The 19,466-nt window shown below is 35.1% G+C and overlaps 1 protein-coding gene across 1 annotated transcript; it reads right to left on the bottom strand.

Moving 5' to 3' along the window:
• Positions 1-234: 234 nt before the first annotated feature.
• Positions 235-6,725, bottom strand: LOC149175622 (Remorin family protein). Its single transcript, XM_089419721.1, has 5 exons — positions 6,110-6,725; positions 5,167-5,986; positions 4,570-5,077; positions 2,480-2,561; positions 235-969 (listed from the first exon to the last, which is right to left on the bottom strand). Exons 1-5 carry the CDS (start codon positions 6,296-6,298, stop codon positions 757-759), a joined length of 1,812 nt encoding a protein of 603 aa, XP_089275847.1. The 5' UTR covers positions 6,299-6,725; the 3' UTR covers positions 235-756.
• Between the last annotated feature and the right edge of the window lie 12,741 nt (positions 6,726-19,466).

Below are 19,466 nucleotides of genomic sequence, written 5' to 3'. Positions count from 1 at the left end.
CAATGAAGCAAAAATATAAAATTCCTGAGATTAGTGTTGGGTAACTTTTCTCCATCCAAATCAATGAAGCAAATATAAAATTCCTAGGATTAGTTTGATCTCCATTCAAATCAAGGAAGCAAATATAAAATTCCTAGGATTAGTTTTGGGTAGTTTTACTAGGTTTCATTTATATATACATTCAACAAAAAATGGACAAAGGCAGTCAAACTAGAAACACCATGTAAGACATAATTAACCAGTGAATAGAGATCTTGCCCAAATCTTTGACTTCAAGATCTTGGTATCAGAGTAATCCTTGCCATTAAAATATTGATGACATAATGATGAATCAAATCCCTGAGCCCCACAATCACACAAGGCTCCAAAACACCACATGGCACAGGCATACCATGAAACCATTTTATAATTATTGGGTCTGGTGATGGCAGCATGTACCAACCGTGACAAGACCTGTGGAGTGACATTCACAAAATACAATGGACGGAGTGACATTCATTTTGATTCATGCATGCGTACACGCTTGTTTACAATTTTTTGTATTCCCAAACTCTCGTGAAGTGTGCAGAGGGACTTAGATTAGATCGACTATTTGCGTGAACGATATGCACAGACAAAGCCCCTGACAGCCCTTATAGTTGTTGGCCAATGGCCAGCGGAGTGGATATTTCATGGCATTGCTGGAACTACATTTACAGTTGGGTTTTCAAGACATTGAAAGAATAACCCTTGGAAGTGGAGGTTTTTTCTGTGAGTTCAGGGACGACAGGAGAAGCAGCTACAGGCTGAAAGATTGAAAGGGACATTGCCATCTCTGCGCATTCTCTCTGCGCGCTCAGCACTTTTTAGGATCTGCTCTGCATGTTGTGCTTTGGCTGCTGTTCGCCATTCGTCTGCACGCTTATGGGCTCCTGCCATTTTCTTCATCAGCTTCTCCTCTAAATGAGATCTCATCTTCTCTATTTTGACCTGCCATGCCACAACAATAAATTGATTGTTATGCCTTATTATTGAACCCACATGTTAATTGAAAAAATGAAATTTGGCATCATATTTATCTGGGGTTGATTTTTCAGTAACTTCTTTTTGGGGTTTTTATTTCAGCTTTGGAATGTTCCATGTGAGACCATTTAGAAAAGTCAAAAACGCATGTGAAGAATGTAAATTTGTAAATTTGTCAAAGAAATAATGAAATTACAATTAATTTAAATAAATATAAAAAAACCAAAACACAAACTTTTTTGGGTGCCAGCACACTAAGATCCTGATTCCTTATTCATAAGATGGATACATTAAAAATTGAGAACTTAGATGCTTTACAACCTAAAAAATTAATGAAAATTGTACTTCCTGCTTAATAAATCTAAGGTTAAAAAGGATCTGTGTTGAATATCAATCCCAATTATCACTTGTGTTAGCTCTGTAGTTTTCCATCATTGGTTTCTCTGTAGTTTTCCATCATTCAGGTGAACCCAATGATTTTGTTAGTGTATAGGCTTTAAGCGAAACCATAATTTTCCATCTTTGGAAGAACCAATAATTTTATTTAGACCCTAGGGAAGAAACCACCAAAGGCATAGAGATCAGAGATCTGAATCCATCAAATTGATTTCACTAGCTTAGATTCATCTTGATTCTTAACCCATAAAAAAATTCTGCAAAGTTCATTTTTGTTTGAAGGTGCAAGCAATTCAAATTTGCAACTTGAGGTTTTTCATCATCTTGACACGTGATAGATTCATCTTAACCCATATAAAAATTCTGCAAAGTTCATTTTTGTTTGAAGGTGCAAGCAATTCAAATTTGCAACTTGAGGTTTTTCATCATCTTGACACGTGATAGATTAGACATTGTTAAAATGGATCTATGTTAATTAATTTTTTTTTCTTCGAACACAGCATTACACATCCCCAAACCACCTGGACTATACAATGTGCTACTCTAGACAATAAAATCAACACTGTTGAAAATATATCCTACTCAGAAGTTAAAGAGAGATGCCTAAATAGTTTGCCAAGATAGCAATTCTGCAATAAAATAAATGTCAAATTACAAATCCATTATCAGTAATTTTTAGAGGTGTAGATAGTCTTCATGTCTAGTCAACAGAGATATGCTAGCCCTCTTGCTTACAGCAGGCAGGGGGCTAATGTACAGATATCCTAAGTCTCCCGCTTACAGTAGGCAGGGGACTTACACATACATATGCTAGCCCTCTTCCTCGTTGTAGGGCTTATGTATAATTGCTTTTCTAATAAATTCATTTGTTAGTAACATATATGGAATTTTCCAAAACAAAAAGGAAAAGGAAAAAACCAGCATACAACGTAACCTTTTTTCCTCAGTAACATACAACAAAACATGCCAGAAGAAACTTTGAATAAACTGTTCAATGGAATTTTTCTAAATGCTGTAAAGAACCAAAATTCTGCAAATATTCGAAAATGTTTACAAGTATTTATAGGCACACAACCCATACCTCAAGTTTTTTGGTTTCAGCTTCAGCTTTAGCAGTCTGGAGATTTATCCACGCTTCAATTCTTGCTTCTTCTCGCTGATATCTGAAATTTACAGACAACCTGAATGCTCAAACATTTTATTGCAAAATTATATATAACAAATGCTAGTAATCTCTTAAAAGGCCATTTCATACTATTGTAAGCTAATTTTGATCATGATTTTGTGGCAAAATAAATTGAAATAATTTGAAATTGTTTAAAGCAGATTGTGACTTATGTTAGAGATTTGCATCAAATGAGCTTCTTCTGGACTAACGGAGTTTCTCATCCTAGAACCATTTTACACAGACTGAAACTACAAATCAAGAAAGGTTTAGCTTCAATTATGTATTTTGTGGAAAAATAAATTGAAGTAATTTGAAATTTTTAAGGCAGGATGTGATCTACATTATAGTATGCCAAAACTCAGCTTCTTCTGAATCAACTGAGTTTTTAGAGCCATTTTACAGAGAATGAAATTACAGATCACAAAAGTTCTGGCCGAATAATTTAAGGCAAGGTTATATAAATTTCCTATAATTGGGAGCTACTGTAAGGAATCAATGGTTTTCGATGAATATAAGGAGAATCAATAACAAATGGCCCTTATTCTTCTAATCCATCCAAAAATTTCCCTGATAAAGGTTATGTACTTGAACTCAAACACGATGTTAAATATGTGCATGCTCGGTTTCTATCTCAAGTTTCAACTAACTGTGCATTCTCAAAAGTTTAATCTCCGAAGTGGTATAAAAGCAAGTACTAGTAAACTTTTTGATCAGAGCTATTTGTCTAAAATTCAAATCAGAGATACTTGTCTAAAATTGAAACACAATCTTTGAACTTTGGGCTATGCATCCTCAAAATATATGTTATCCAATTTGAAACGAGGTGACTCGTATCAATGAAGCCTTTTCCATTGTGGTTCAGTTCAATTTTCTATTGCCCTATTCTATCACATTATGGATCTCCACTTGTTAGGCTATGGTCCCATGGTGTGGCTTCCATCTATTGATGCAGTAAACTAGGAAAACTGTTACCCACAACTGCTGAACTGCTAGGAAAAATGGTCCTAAACAACAGGGGATGACTGTTTTTAGCACAAGGTTCCATTCAATCCCGCGACTTCTTTTCTTCTCCTTCAAATAGGGATACGGCACTGTGATTTAGCAGGTTTGCCATATTAATGTGAACGTTTGCAAATAGGGATGCAGCACTGTGATTTAGTAGGTTTGCATTTAAGAAGGCATCACAAAGACAGCGATCAGAAGCTAGGGAACCCAGAAAACACATGAACACCACCAAATAATTTTAGTAGTAAAGTGAGGGAGAGACTACCACATCAATCCAGAGACCTATTGGCAAATCTCTTGGTTGGCGTAGTACTCCATGAACCCCACCCTTGGCAAAGCAGCAGACCATTAGCTTATTGCCAATTGGTCTCCGCATGCCATCTATATAGTCCTACATCTATCTGAGAAATACCCCACAAGAAACCAGTTTCTTTATCACTTGCATGAAATGAATAACAGAACGAGAATCGCTAACAGTATAGCTCGAACCAGAACTGCCATTCAGGATTTTAACAAATCGAGGATAAACTCCCAAATACTCTCCACATGGTTTTATCCTTCAGGTATATACATGATTTTACCTTCTACCTTTCCCCTCCTTGTGTCAGTTAAACCATCTTTTATGTCATAAATATCAAACACACTAAAATGTCTGCTGAACTTCACTCGATTGCAGATTCTGGAATATTTTGAAAATTTGATGGACAGGAGTGAAGTCCAACAGAACACACTAACATGTTTATTGAACTTCAGTATATTGGAAATTCTGGAATATTTCAGAAATCTGGAGCGAAATCAAACAGTTCACTTTGTGTCTGTCCCTCATATTTCTAAAATATTCCAGAATCAGTCATTTAGATAACGATGGCCCTAAAATATCTCCTTTGTAAAATGACGGACTTCATACTTTGATTAATAAACTTGAACATAGATTTGTCAAAATAAAGTCTTCTCTATCGATAAGCTTTCACTCTATCATCCTTGGGTTCGACGCTTACCTGGTAAAGCACTTTGATCGTTCTGCTTCTTCCCAAGCTGCAGCTCTGATTTCAACAATGCTCTTCTTGCAGTCACCCATGTCAAAATGCCTCAAGCTCTTCGAGACCTCTTCTTCCTCTTCCTCCCTCGAACTCCAAGTGGAAACACTCTTATCAACTGAATTGAACTGAATACCCGATGGCAAGCCCTGGAGCTCTAAATTGGCAAAATGGCACTTTTCCAGTTCACCAATGTCGATGCCAGCGCTGTTTATCAGTGCAGATCTACTGGCAGGAGTATTATGCCTAGCAGGAGAACCAGCTTTAACAGGAGTATGGCAACGAGAAGTGCGAGAACTTCCGAGGGGTGTCATATCTGTTCCCATATCCCGGTGCTGAACTGCTGGGATGACCTCGGTACAGGCATCTTTCATGGACTGAAAACCTTCATGTTTACCATAATGTTGTATCTTCCCAGGCTCTAAGACCTTATATCTGGGAGCTGGTTCAACTTTATCAGTAAATTTATCTGCAAGCATTCAATACCAATAAACACTATAAATACATAGAAACAAACAGGCAATTCAATGCGCCAAACTAGTGTACAACGCAACAGACCTTTCATAAAGACATCGGATGGCAAAGCTGCAAATGCCCCATGTTCTGAGGACCCAGAGCCTAAGCTGGATGATAGGTTAATATCTGTGGACAAAACAGAGCTTGAGACTCTGCTTGAAACATCACCCATAACTAACCCTCCTCCAAGATATTTGTCGCCCATATTGCTTCTATCATCCGATCCTGCCCTCAGCTTGACATCCTCAGTACCAACCTTTTGACCCATAATTTCGCCATGCCTGAGCCCCATTGCATTCATCTCATTCCCAGAAACTGGGTTCACTGCATTTGTTTCACAAGCCTGAGATTGGAAGCCAAGGGCAAGGGTCCTGCAAGTATTAGTATTAGTCTTGATAAAACGACCGAAAGGATTATTATTATTACTATTATTATGAGATAATGAATCGTTGCAGGAAGAATTTATCAGCCATTTCTCCGCATCATCCCACTTTGAAGGAAAAGCCCTCCTTGAAAACCCCCCCATGGCCGTCATATATTTCACTGGAAGAGGATTCTCTGCGGGTCTTGGAGGGGTACCTAGGCAATCTAGCCTTTTGGGCACACTGAGACGATTGCCTTCTCTTATTCTGTGGACCTTCAATTCTGAATTAGGCCTACTTTCAGGATCCCCAGCAGCCCATTTCTCTGTAAAAGGATTATTATTATTACTCACATTCTTCTTCGCCATGGGGAAAGACTTAACAAACTCGGATGTTTCTCTGAGATTGATTTTACACAGCGGATCAAGCTGATGATGGGTATGGAAGTTTTCTGAAAATGGGTTCTCCACACCGTACTTGGGCAATTTAACCACCACTTCCTGGCAGACAAACAGACATTTTTGAATATTCTACAGTCAGTAACCAAGACATATGGACCCATTATTCTAACATAGCAAACCAGCATTTTGAGAAAATATAAACATGGGATACCAATAATGTACCTTGGATGGCTTATTGGATTCAAATGAAGATTGGACAGGCAAGACTCTGTGCTCCATGCTTCCTGAGTTTGAAGATGGCTGGCTTCTAAAAGGTGGATTGATCACTGATTTCGGACTGATATCTCTGGTTTTCTTCAGAAGAACATTTCCTGTGCAGATTTGATCCTCAATATGGTGGACCATTGCCATATTTCTCTATCTTCTGACACTGAGTGTTGCCCAACCTTTGGGTAAGTGTCATCTGACCACATGAACACTTGCATGCATGCATTTACAGATGAAGGGGAAGATACTTGCAGTTTCTCTGGCTGCAAAATCAAAACCCACAGAGATCACTCCAGAATAAGTGAGTCAGACCTTCAGTGCTTCTTCTATCTATCGGTTCTCCGCCCTTCACATTCTACCTCTACAGTGAAGTACCAAATAATGTTTCTGTGGCGCCGTTGTGTGCTCAGATAAGGACAGGGACATCTCAGAGTAGTAGAGTGTTTGATCGTAGACTTGTCTTAAAAGCTTCCTTGAACTCTATTTATAGAAATTTGAGGGACTATTTCAGATGATGCCATGTTTCAAAAGAATTGCATTACCGAGTGTGCACCTAAACAAAACTCTAATGTTCAACTCGAATTTCGAAGCCTTGAACATGATTTTCCCTGGTCCAGGTTGTGATTTGAACTGTGCAGATTTAATTTTTGTTATTTTCCAATATTTATATTATATTTTATGTCACTTTTATGAATTATATTATATTTGACTAGTGTTAAATTTGCCCGTTTATCAATGATTCATAAATATAATGCTTTGTGGATTGTTTTAGATTTTTTTTTTTAATGTTTAAATCTAATGCTTAGTAAATTGACTTTGACTGGTTTGAATGCTTAATATTAGACATAATGCTTTGTAAATTGATTTTTATTATTTTAATATTTAATGCTCATATTAGATAGATGTAATGCTTTGTAAATTGCTTTTACTTATTTTAATATTTAGTATTTTTTTTTTAATATTTTGTATTAAATATTTAATTTTCTGTGAATTGTTTTCTTTGAATTTTAATATCTATTTTTAAATATAAATACTTTTTGAATTTTTTTGACTCATCTTTTAACCTGAGATATTTATTATATATTTAATATGAAAAAATATTTTATTTAATTATATATTAATATTTTTTCCTTAACTAAAGTAGTGTTTTGGTTTTGGTTTATTAAATCTAAAAATGCTTAGTAAATCTACTTTGACTGGTAAATACTTAGTAATACTATTTTAAATCTACTTTGGTTTTGGTAATAGTAATAGTGTTTTGGTTTTGGTTTATTAAATCTAAAAATGCTTAGTAAATCTACTTTGACTGGTAAATACTTAGTAATACTTAGTATTACTTAGTAATAGTAATACTTAGTAATACTTTGACTGGTAAATATTAAATCTAGTAATGCTTAGTAATACTATTTTTAAATCTAATGCTTAGTAAATTGACTTTGACTGGTTTGAATGCTTAATATTAGACATAATGCTTTGTAAATTGCTTTTTATTATTTTAATATTTAGTATTAAACTGTTTTTTATTATTTTAATATTTAATGCTCATATTAGATAGATGTAATGCTTTGTAAATTGCTTTTACTTATTTTAATATTTAGTATTTTTTTTAATTTTTTTAATATTTTGTATCAAATATTTAATTGTCTGTGAATTGTTTTCTTTGAATTTTAATATCTATTTTTAAATATAAATACTTTGTGAATTTTTTTGACTCATTTTTTAACCTGAGATATTTATTATATATTTAATATGAAAAAATATTTTATTTAATTATATATTAATATTTTTTTCCTTAACTAAACTAGTGTTTTGGTTTTGGTTTATTATATGTGCGATGTGACCAGTCATATATAAAGAGAAAGAAATTGGAATTAGGATATTTATTAATACTTTTTTAAAATATAAAATTAAAATTGAATAAATGTAATAATATTTTGACGAAGGTTTGTTATATGATTGTTATGAACATTTTAAAAATTTAAATGTTAAAGTGAAATGAAATTATAATTTTCATATATATATATATATATATATTAAAATTTGTTTAAAAATATTGATTAAAAATAAATATCATGTTAATTAATTTATTTTTTGTTCAATATTTTTATATTACGTTATAAGATTTTGACTTTTATACAGTTTGAGTGGGCCTAATGGTTAAGAGCATGTGTTTCCTACTAAGAGGTCACAGGTTTAAAACCAGAGGGGGTAGAGTATGTATGCCTTAGTAGACTTAGCAGTCAAATCCCTATGGGGAGATGGGTCCCTTGTCCCACAAACAAGGGGGTTCTCATACACCAATTTGGTGTCTGGCTTGGCTATGACCTTAAAAATAGATATTATTATTATTATTATTAAAAGTGTGTTTGTATTGTTTAAGTTTGTTATTTTAAATGAGTTTTAAGATGATTAGATAGTGAACCTGTGATTTGAGTAGCTTTGATCTAGGGTTATTTAAATCATCAAAATCATCCATAAATTTTACCTATCTAATATATTTTTGTGTTGAATTTAAATTGCGTATCAATATTCTTCTTCTCGAATTAAAAAAATAAACTTTAAATAAAATTAATATAATAATACATAACTATTATTTATTTTTACATATAAAATATACAAAATTATACTTTATTCCCATAACAACATTTAATTATAACAAAATACCTAAATACTCATTTTGTATTATTTTTTAATCTCACTTTTCCATATTAAAATAATTATTATATCATATTAATATAATTCATAATTATAAGTTGGATCATTATTTATATCTTATTTTAATAATATAAAATAATAATCTATAAATAAAATTTTATCTTTATATTAAAATAACCAAAATTGTACTTTATCCCAATAACAATATCTAATTATAGTTAAATTATCCAAACACCATGATCAATAAATAACAAATTTATTTATTATTATGAATTCTCTCTCTCACATTAAAGTCAATATTTGCTTCAATTCCATACACCATGATCAATAAATAACATATTTATTTATTATTATAAATTCTCTCTCTCATATGAAAGTCAATATTTGCTTCAATTCATACTTATAGGTTGAACAATTATAATTCAAAAATTATCCTTGACTCATTTGTAAGGTGTTTGATTGGTAAGGTCAATATTTGCTTAATTTATAATTATAAGTTGAACCATTATAATTTAAAAATTATCCTTCACTGATTTGTAAATTTTTTATTTTTCATAGGAAATATGTAAAGTTATATTTTTAACTTAAGTATAAGTTTAAATTTAGAAAATATGGATTTTATTATATGATTTTGTTGGGTATTTTTTTTAGAAAAAATTTAAAATATAGTAGAGATTTTTTTAAAATATAACTTGTAATTATATAATTTACATGATTCAAATATTAAAAAAAAAAGTAAAAACTTCTAATAATTATATTTTTTTTTGGGAAAAGTAAATTTTAATAGTTAAATTCTTAATGTATAAAGAATTTTTTTTTTGGAAGAAATCACATTGGAATTTTATTCCACACGTTTCGAATCAATGAGTATAATTCATCTTCAAAACACGATAAGCAAAAAAATCTCATATCTAACTTAATCCTAATTTTAAAATTAAATTATTATTGTTATATTTTATTTAATTACATTTCAACTATCGAAATTTCATAACCACCAATACATTTATTTTATTATATCCATATTCATTTTTATTAATATAAAAAATTCATTTATAATTTTCCAATTAGTTATAAAAATATTTCCAAATAAAAACAAACATATTACTATATGATGGTGAATATATTACCATACCACCATAGGGAAATGAAATCTCTTTGGAAAAGTGAGGAACCCATTGAATTGACTAATGTCTATTGGGTATTAATGCGAGGAGCATGGCCTCCCATGTTTCATCCTATAAACACCTATATGCTTCGATATGTTAATGTGAACTGCAATATTTTCTAGGTAATTTTCATTGTGCACGTGCAACTAAGCTTGTGGAAAGTGCATGCTTGTTATTTGTGAATATGTGATATATTATTTAATTGTATTGTTTTTATGTCATGTGGTAAAGTGTATTTGTTTTAAAGTTAAATACCCGATTTTTCTAATTTAATGAAAAGTATCGAAAGTGTAAGGTTAAATGGTCAATTTTTTTAATTTAATAAAAAATTATGATTTATTAATTAATAAAAATTTTGAAAAAAAGTATATATATATATATATAAACTAAAACAAAACTTTATTATTATTAAAAAACTCCCATATTTGTAAAACAAAATATATTTATTTCATTTTGAATTTACTTAGTGTAAAATGCATTATGTATCAGTTATCTTAGAGATGTTCTATGATATAACTTATTATGTGAAAGATTAATGTGGGGGTGAATCATTATAATTACCAGTGGATAATAGGATGGTTTATCAAATAATATTGGAATGGTTTTTTTTTATTTTATATTCTATCTTTTTTTAATGGATGCATGATTTTATTATGCAAGAATGATTTGTGCTTTGATTACACATACTAAATGTTGAGGCAATGATTAACTAAGGATGCATGTTTGAACTTTTTGAATAATATAAGTAAAATCACCTTTCCTCAAATATTGAAAATACTATTACCCTTTAGCTTTTTATTAGCATAGCTAAGTTCGGTAATTTCATGCTAACTACCTTTTTCCCATGGAAAATTATGATCCATACGACAGCTTTGGAGTCATCACAATCCTAGCATCTTTCTATTTGTTCGTTATGCCACAATTATTCTCGTATACATTAATCTTTTTAGAATTAAAGAAATATTTGTTCATTATATCATAATTATTTTATTTTATTTGAAGAATTAAAAAAATTATTTTAAGTTTAAGTTTTTGTTTTTGTTTTTGTTTTTGTTTTTGTTTTGTTTTTAATATTGAATTTTATATTATGATTTTCTTTATATTATTATAGAATTATTTTAATTTTAGATTAAATAAATTTAAGAAATTTTTTAGATGGTGTTTTGTTGAAGGATAGATGGAATTGATATGGGTTATCATAGTGGAGGTGACTTATGGTAAGAAATTGCATGTGGATTTAAGTTGTTTTATGGGAGAATTAAGTGAAGGATAGGGTAGTACAACCTTACGTCTTTTGAATTTCGTTAACATGGTCATTAGCCATTACTCACATGAGTAGGTAGAGGAAGAGGCTTCTTGCATCACGCAAATGGTTAGGAAAATGATAATGGATAATACTAGAGTGTTTAACCTCCATGATTCTCAAAGTAGGAACAGTGGCACATGAAAGGAAATAGTGGATGTGGCCTTGATGAAGCAAGGTGATGAAAAACAAGGTGGCAAGGAAGACCTTAAACCTGAACACAAAGATGAGGGAGAGATATTTCTAGAGGTTGAATGTGGGGATGGGAGAGTAGAGGGGGGTCATCTAGTGGAAATTTGGGCAATAAGGTATTTTGGTTATTCACCTAGCCCTCAAGTAATGGATTTGGTAGAGAATTGTGAGGGGTGTTGCAGCGACTACAACACTTGGAGACACATTGGTTGAACTCCAGCTTCTCTGTCTTGGTTAATTTCTTTTGTGCAGGGCCTTGGTTCTTTAGAGAGTATTGATTCATTGTGCAAATTACTTTGGCCTTCCCACTTACATCATGAATAGACATGGTCCCCTCTATACTTTATCGGTTGAACGCAACATAAGATGCAGCATAATCACAATGTTTCAAGTTGGGAAGGGTAGTGTAGCTCGCGAGCTTAAGATTTTTAGAGTATAATTTTTCATCTCTGGTGTTTCTTCGCTGCTAGTGGAACTGGAAAGTACCCTGGTAGAGTCACGCATGAACACAAACATTACTCCACTACCAGCGAGCCTGGACAGTGCCTTGATGGAGTTGCTTGTTTCACCTCTCTGCGCATGAAGGATTTCTCTTCTTTCGCCTTTATTTATTTATTTAAATAGAACTGTGCATTAGCACGTAATTATTTTGGGGCGAAAGAGGGATCCCGACTTATTGAGAGAAGAAGAGGTTGTTCCTTCAGAGAAGCATATAGAGACCTCTAATTTAGGTTTACTCATTTAGATTTTTCCCCTTCTCTATTTCTACTAGTTGGATAAGCTTGAAGGCACCAAAGCAGAAAAATTGAGTATAGGCGTGAGGTTTCCAGACTAGACATGGGTTCATGGTTAGACCAAACTCTCCTTACAGACAGATCATATTTTCCATCAGAACTTCATCAGCCAAAAGATGTAACCACACAAGGAAGATGGACAGAAGGCTAATCAAATTTTGAAGTGTCACAAGGCTCTTTATAGTTCATCCACACACATACTTAGAAGCCACGACATATTCATGCACAACACTTATTCACATAGTTGAAACCAAGACAAAACTCAAAAAAACAAACAAGCAACAAAAGAAAAAACCTATGTACACAGTGTAGGGCACAGCCCCAAATTTTCATTGAAAATATTATTTCAAGTCTTGGTCATTGACAGGGAGAGAGTTAATCTTCCTGTCAAGTGATTGAAGATGATAAGTGTGTTGGCCAAGCTTTTCGTGCACCGTGAATGGCCCAATCCATAGGGACTGAAACTTAGTGTGTTTGCCTTTGTCCTCGTGGGCTTTATCCCACTTTAAGACTAAGTCACCCACACTAAAGCTATTTTTCCCTGCAGACTTCTTGTCAAACCACCTCTTGATACGACTCTGGTGAAGTGAAATTTTTTCTTTAGCTTTCAACCTTTCTTCCTGTAGCTTATGAAGAGTGTCCATCCTATGCTGAACTAACAAACATGGCTTGCCTTGGGATTCTTGTGATAGTTGGAGAGTAGGAAAGTAGATGTTTGGCGGGAGGATGGCTTCTTTTCCATACACCAGGAAGTAAGGGGAGGTGTTCAGGGAAGGTTTTGGCATGACTCGGTCAGCCCATAAGGAATTCACCAAAGCAGAGTGTCAGTTTCGTTGTTCAGAGAATATGGTCTTTTTGATAATGTGGATAAGGTTCTTATTCATGGATTCAATAAGACCATTCCCCTGTGGATAATAATTAGCTGAATGTTTCAATATGATACCATTTTCCAATGCAAAATCATAGAGTCTTAACGATGAAAAGTATGTTGCATTGTCAAAAACAAGTGAAGTAGGAATGTTGAACCTGGAAATGATGTTATGCTGTAGAAAGCTAATGACTTCCTGATCATTCACCTGTTTGAGCGGAATTGCTTCTATCCACCGTGTGAAGTAATCTGTAGCAGTTAAGATATAGTAGTGTTGCTTTGACGAGTGCGTGAAAATCTCCCCAATAATGTCTAAGCCCCACTATTGAAAAGGTTCTTCAAATGCAATGGGTTGTAGAGGGGCGATTGACTTCTTATTTCTTTCGGCACACCTTTGACAGACCTAACACTTGCGGGCGTAAGCATGAGCATCTCTGAATAATGTGGCCCAGTAAAAGTCGGTCCACATAACCTTATGCATTGTAGTGTTTTCTGCAAAGTGTCCCCCACCTGATTCGTCATGGAGATCACGCAATACCTTTTCTTAATCATGCGCCTCCAAACACCTGAGCAATACTCCATTGTGGTGCTTTCTGAACAACACCCCATGCACCAACTGATATGATAATTCTTTAAGTTTGAGTGCCCTCTTCTGCCGTGCAAAAAAGTGGGATGGCATTGTGTCATGCTCAAGGTATTAGCACACATCCGCATACCAAGAGTTTGTGTTTGTATTGGGGGAGGCTCGCTCAACGTTATACATCTCAATTTCTTGCTCCCATCCTGAAAGCTCTTCTTCTTCCTCCTTCACGTTTACTGCTTTTACTACTAATTGGAAAAGACCATGGCCCTTGATTGTGTGAACTAGCTTGATTTCTAGATCATACTCTTGCAACCCAGTCATCTAGTTCACTCTCCTTTCACCCAGCTCTTATTGGACAAGCAGTGACCTGATTGTTGGGTGTGAGACAAAGATAACACAATGGTTCTTCAATATATAAGGCCTAAAATGCTTTACCGCCTTGTACACTGCATAAGCATGTTTTTCCACAACAGGGTAATTAAGCTCTGGTCCTTACAGACTTGCACTCATGAAGGAGATAGGTCGCTCATCGTTCAATTCATCCTTCTTAGTGAGTACAAAAGTAAGAGAGGTATCAGAATCAAAAGTGTAGAGCAAGAAATCTTTATCAAATTTCAGTTTGTACAATGCGAGTGCTTCTACTATAGCCTACTTAATACGAGAAAAAGCATCATTTTCCCTTTTATCCCAAGAGAGGTATCAGAAGTAAAAGTGTAGAGCAAGAAATCTTTATCAAAGTTCAGGCTGTACAATGCGGGTGCTTCTACTATAGCCTGCTTAATATGGGAAAACATATCATTTTCCCTTTTATCCCATTTGTAGACTGTGTATTTCTTCACCATTTCCTGTATTGGTTTGATAATCAGGGCATAGTCAATGATGAACTTGCGGAGAAAATTGGTCTTCCCCAAGAAAGATTGCATGGCTTTCTTATTCACTTGGAAGGGAATATACGTGATTGTGCTGAGTTTGTCCAAATCTACCTTAATCCCACTCTTAGCAATGATGTGACCCAAGAGATTAACCTCGGACATTGCGAAGATACATTTCTTGGGATTTAAGGATACCCCATACTTGTGACATCACTAAAAAAAACTTCTTTAAGTGGCGTATTTGATCTGGCCTCTATTTGGAGAACATTGTTACATCGTCATGATAGACCACTATGCTCTGCCTAATAAGTTCATGGAAAGCGATGTCCATAGCATGTTGGAATGTTGTACCAACATTGAGTAGCCTAAACGACATTCGTTTGAATGCGAACGTGCCCCACTTTGCTCTAAACGTGGTCTTAAGTCTGTCAAGCTCTGCAACTAGAACCTAGTTATATCGGAAATACCCATCTAACAGAGAAAACATTTTAGACCCTGATACTGTTTGCAATATACGGGGTAGTTGTATTTGTCCGAGGTGCGGCTGAGATTTCGAAAATCTGCACACAAGAGGATTTCCCCGTACTTCTTCCTTACCGGGACCAAATTTAACACCCATGTTGAGTGTTGCATTTTGTATATGATCCAGGCATCCAACAATTTTCCCAACTCTTTCTAAATAAGAGGCTTAAGCATTAGATGTACTTTCCTTAGCTTTTGTTGGAATGGCTTGGCCCCTTCCTTAATCAGTATCACATGTTGGATGATTCGCATGTCATATGTCTTGAGTTCATTGTACGTCCACGTGAAGACATCACGGTATTGCTTGAATAAGCAAATAAAGGCTTGTCACTCTTTTGGTGTGTAGCAAGTACCGAGATTGACATATTTCAGATCCTTATCTATTCCCAAGTTAACCTACTCGTGTGACAACGTGGAACTATGGGTTTTGGCATTGACAGGTCCCAAGAAGTGATTCTGCAGGTTATACAACTTTTCCAATGATACCACACCCTTGGGGATGAGGTTTCCTTTACTTGCATTGGCTGCATCCTGCAATGTTTTTTCGTGCTCATCCTCATCAATCATTGCATCTTTAAATACATCAACATTCGCCATGAAGCACAATATTTGTTGGTCATCATAAAAAGTGCATAAATTAGTGATATTTATCGAGGACAAAAGGTTTATAAAGAATTTCAATAGAAAAATCATCCCTGTTTTCTAATGCATCCGCAACTGTGTTACGCATTCTTGGAACATAAACAATATTAAAAGCTTGGAAATGTGAGATAAGATGCCATACCTCTTGTTGATAACTTCTAAGATGAGGTGACACACAATGTATAGTGTTACGTACCTGTCACACCACAATTTATGAGTCACCTACCACTTTTAGGATGGCAACATTGAGGTCAATGGCCTTTTGTAAGCCCAAGATGAGTGCTTCGTACTTTGCAGTGTTGTTCGTGCACTCAAATTCCAAGCGGCTAGAGATCAAATGCTTTCTCTGCAACAGGTCTATTAAAATGCAACCAGCTCCAGAGCCCTCCTGTGTTTTGGAACCATCGAAGTACATAGTCCAAATATCATATGTATAGGGACTAGGAACTACACTAGTACTACTACAACTACTACTAACTGTAAAAAGTTCATTATCACTAGTTGGACAGGGAAGGAGATCCAACAGTGTATCTGGTGGAACTGGGGATGGCCATGCAATATAACACTTCAATTGAGTTTCAAGAAAGAAATTGTTGAAAAGTAATTATGCGAAAGGCATTGGTTCATTATGTTTGTTCAAGGGAGCGACAATGTGTTTCATATATCTCTATGATTCTACTTGGATCTGGTTATTTCTTCCCCTATATAGAAGACATAAGTGCAATTAGTCTGTGGCAAAGTACCCTTGTAGCTTACTAGACTAGTCTCTGCTCAACAACACTCTATATGCTTTCGAAATGTCCACAATCACTATGTTGATACATTGGTGGACTCGTCCGTCAGATGATAAGCGAATGATGACATCTCTGAGTTCACCAATTGCTTGGACATGAGTCTTGTCCAACTAAATAATATGTGCATCTATTTTGTCCCATTTAACATTGATTTTCTTGGCAACATATAATGACATTACATTCACCGATGCACCAGAATCAACCAAGCAATTGTGTACATTGAAATTAAAGATTTCGAAAGTTAACAAGAAAGGTGGGCAAAGTGTATTTGCATCCATCGTAAGTGCATTGAGTACAAATTTAAGAGAACCAAGAGACTTACCCATCCCTTTTCTAAAGAGGTAGTATTACCTATTGATCCGGATTTAAACAGGAACGCAACAAATTACAGATATAACCATAAATACAAAGATGCAGTAGAAATAACACTTCATTTCATTAATATCAAATAATGAAATATGCTTACAAACAGAATGGAAATAAGACTAGCTCGGGCAAGGTAGCTTATCTCTGAGAAGAGATGTGGTGGCTACATGCCTCTGAATTGTGTTACAATGAGGTTCAAAGGCCTATTTATTGTTGAGAAACAATGGAAAACCCTAAACATCCAAAAACCTAACCCTAGGAGATGAAGCGCCAAACTGTGGGCCCCGTTTGGGTAAATTGGTACATCAACTTACCGGGGTCGTAACTTTGGCATACGATCTTTGTTTGACGCACACAATACCTCGTTAGAAATATCTATCTGAGGACTGCAACTTTTGAGTGAGAAACATTAGTTTATGACCCATGTAGCTCCCAGTTTTCCCAAAAAACGTTGTTTAGGGCCTCAAAACGGCTTCGGAAGTTCAGGACCCGAAAAACTGCCAAAACTAGTAAATTGTGCTACAAATAAGGAAACTGAAAAACTAAAAGAAGCAATGGTGGGGGTCTAAGTGGAATAGGCGGGTAGCCACCAATATCGACATGGATCACCTGTGGAGGTCTGCCCAAGTGCCCATAGGAGGATGTCCCACTGGCTCATGATCTTTGTTGATTCAAACATTGAAATGTTCGCGTGAACCTTCTTCATGTCATCGACTATGTTATAGTACATAGCAGGAAGACTAGCCTAGGTGTCTGGGGATGTAACTTGGTTTGTGGTTTCCAGAGTGATGGTTATGTCCTTACTACTGATGGAAACACTTTTCATTGAGACTGCTTTCCCAGACTTGCTTTGAGTGTTCTACGTCGAGTTAGCCAGTTGGTTGATTTTCCTTAATAGATTTTCTTTGAAATTTTGCTTCGGAAACTCAATTGTAGTGGTCAGCCCTTGGCTTCTCAGGTTGTACCGATTGGTCTGCTTCTGGGTCGGATTGTCACTCAGAGGCTACCTATCGGCAATACTCTTTTGGGCTGTGAGTATATAGTTAAACATGTTCACTCCATTCACAAAACTTGGGGTTTCATTGGCTGCAGTAGCTTCTTCATTTTCTTCAGTAGGCTCAGTCTTCTCTTCAGCCATTACCGAATCAATAAGTTGTGTAGCAACCATGCTCATGGCTTGATTCCATTGTGGGAACGTCTTCTCTGGATGATGTTCTTGATGAAACATGCAGTATTGATCTATGCCCATTTTCTCAATGTTCAACGGGTTATTGGATCCCTGTGTAGACTTTGTTGGTTGGTTGTTGTTACTGCCAGAAGTTGTAGTCCTTATGAACAGGTTAAATATGGGAGGCTTGTTGATCACGGTGGTTTCGCTTGACCTTTGTTTGAGTTCTTCCATTTCATTAGACAAATACTTGACAAGACGAGTTGAGCTTTCTAAATCAAATGGTTCTTTTTCTTTAGCCTTGCTCACAGAGGCCTGAGACCTCTTACCCATGTCATTGGAGTCCTTTCTTGGTTTGTCGTCTAAGATGAATCTGATAGTGCGCAAGTCCTTCTCAACAATGATAGCCTCTTTATAATTTTCTGTTTGTTTTTGTTTCACAATCCGCTTCACAAACTGCACAATGCTTGTTGGCAAGGTAGAGGTGTATTAATATTACTATGGTGATGGATTCATGAGGTTTTGTGCCTTCCGAAAATTTGTTCAAATTGCAATTGAACCTCTGGTTGAATTCTTTCACTTTTTCCTTTTTGTCCATCTTAACATTATCCAACTCTTTCAATAACATGGCGAGGGTTTTATCATCAACAAAATTTTCAAGGAAGATCTTTTGAAACCCCCCTCCAATTCTAGATGGAGTTTGGGGGAAGGTTGTGATACTATACAACTGCTCTACCATCTAAAGTACATGGGAAAAGTCTACATGAAACATCATCATAACGTATTTCAAGTGTCTGTAGATGTAGGTTAAAGTTGTCCAGATGGTCTTCAACCTTCATTGTCTTATCAAGGTCAAAGTTCGTTAAGAGCTTCTTCGAATGCCTTGACATCTTTTGTAGAACATCCGGAAGTGCGAGTGGGCCCTGAGTCATCTAGTCCAAATTTTGGTCTAACATGTCTTCTTCTCTATTTTCATCCTCTTCCTTATCAGAATCTGATGGCTCTTATTCCTCTTCTTCTTCTTCAACTGTCCCGCCGAAAATTGTGTCCGAGAGCAGAATGTTGCCTCTGATACCACTGTGAAAGAGTGGAGGCTCTTCTTGTTTTGCCATAAAGTCTGCTAATTCTTCAAGAGTGGCAAGAACCACGTCTTCAAGAGTCAAAACTATTATCCCTGTGGAGGTGGTCTTGTTCTTCTTTGGAGAATATGGCAGACTGAATACTCCCAAGATCAATCCAACAACTTTTGCAAATTGATGGGCGGATGGCCCGAACTTGGTCATACATAATTTCATGTTTAGGCTTGGGCCGAGAAGAGTCACCAACTTTAGAAGCATGAGTAGGGGAGGTGAAATGAGTGTTGCTTCCTTGAACAAAATATGGAATG

This window comes from Pinus tabuliformis, chromosome 4_1 (genome assembly GCF_031772625.1).
Source record: "Pinus tabuliformis cultivar Carrire ecotype Pingquan chromosome 4_1, CPIR1, whole genome shotgun sequence".
Taxonomy (NCBI): Eukaryota; Viridiplantae; Streptophyta; class Pinopsida; order Pinales; family Pinaceae; genus Pinus; species Pinus tabuliformis.
Note: the sequence above shows the minus strand (reverse complement) of the source record. Positions and strands in the feature narration are given on the sequence as shown.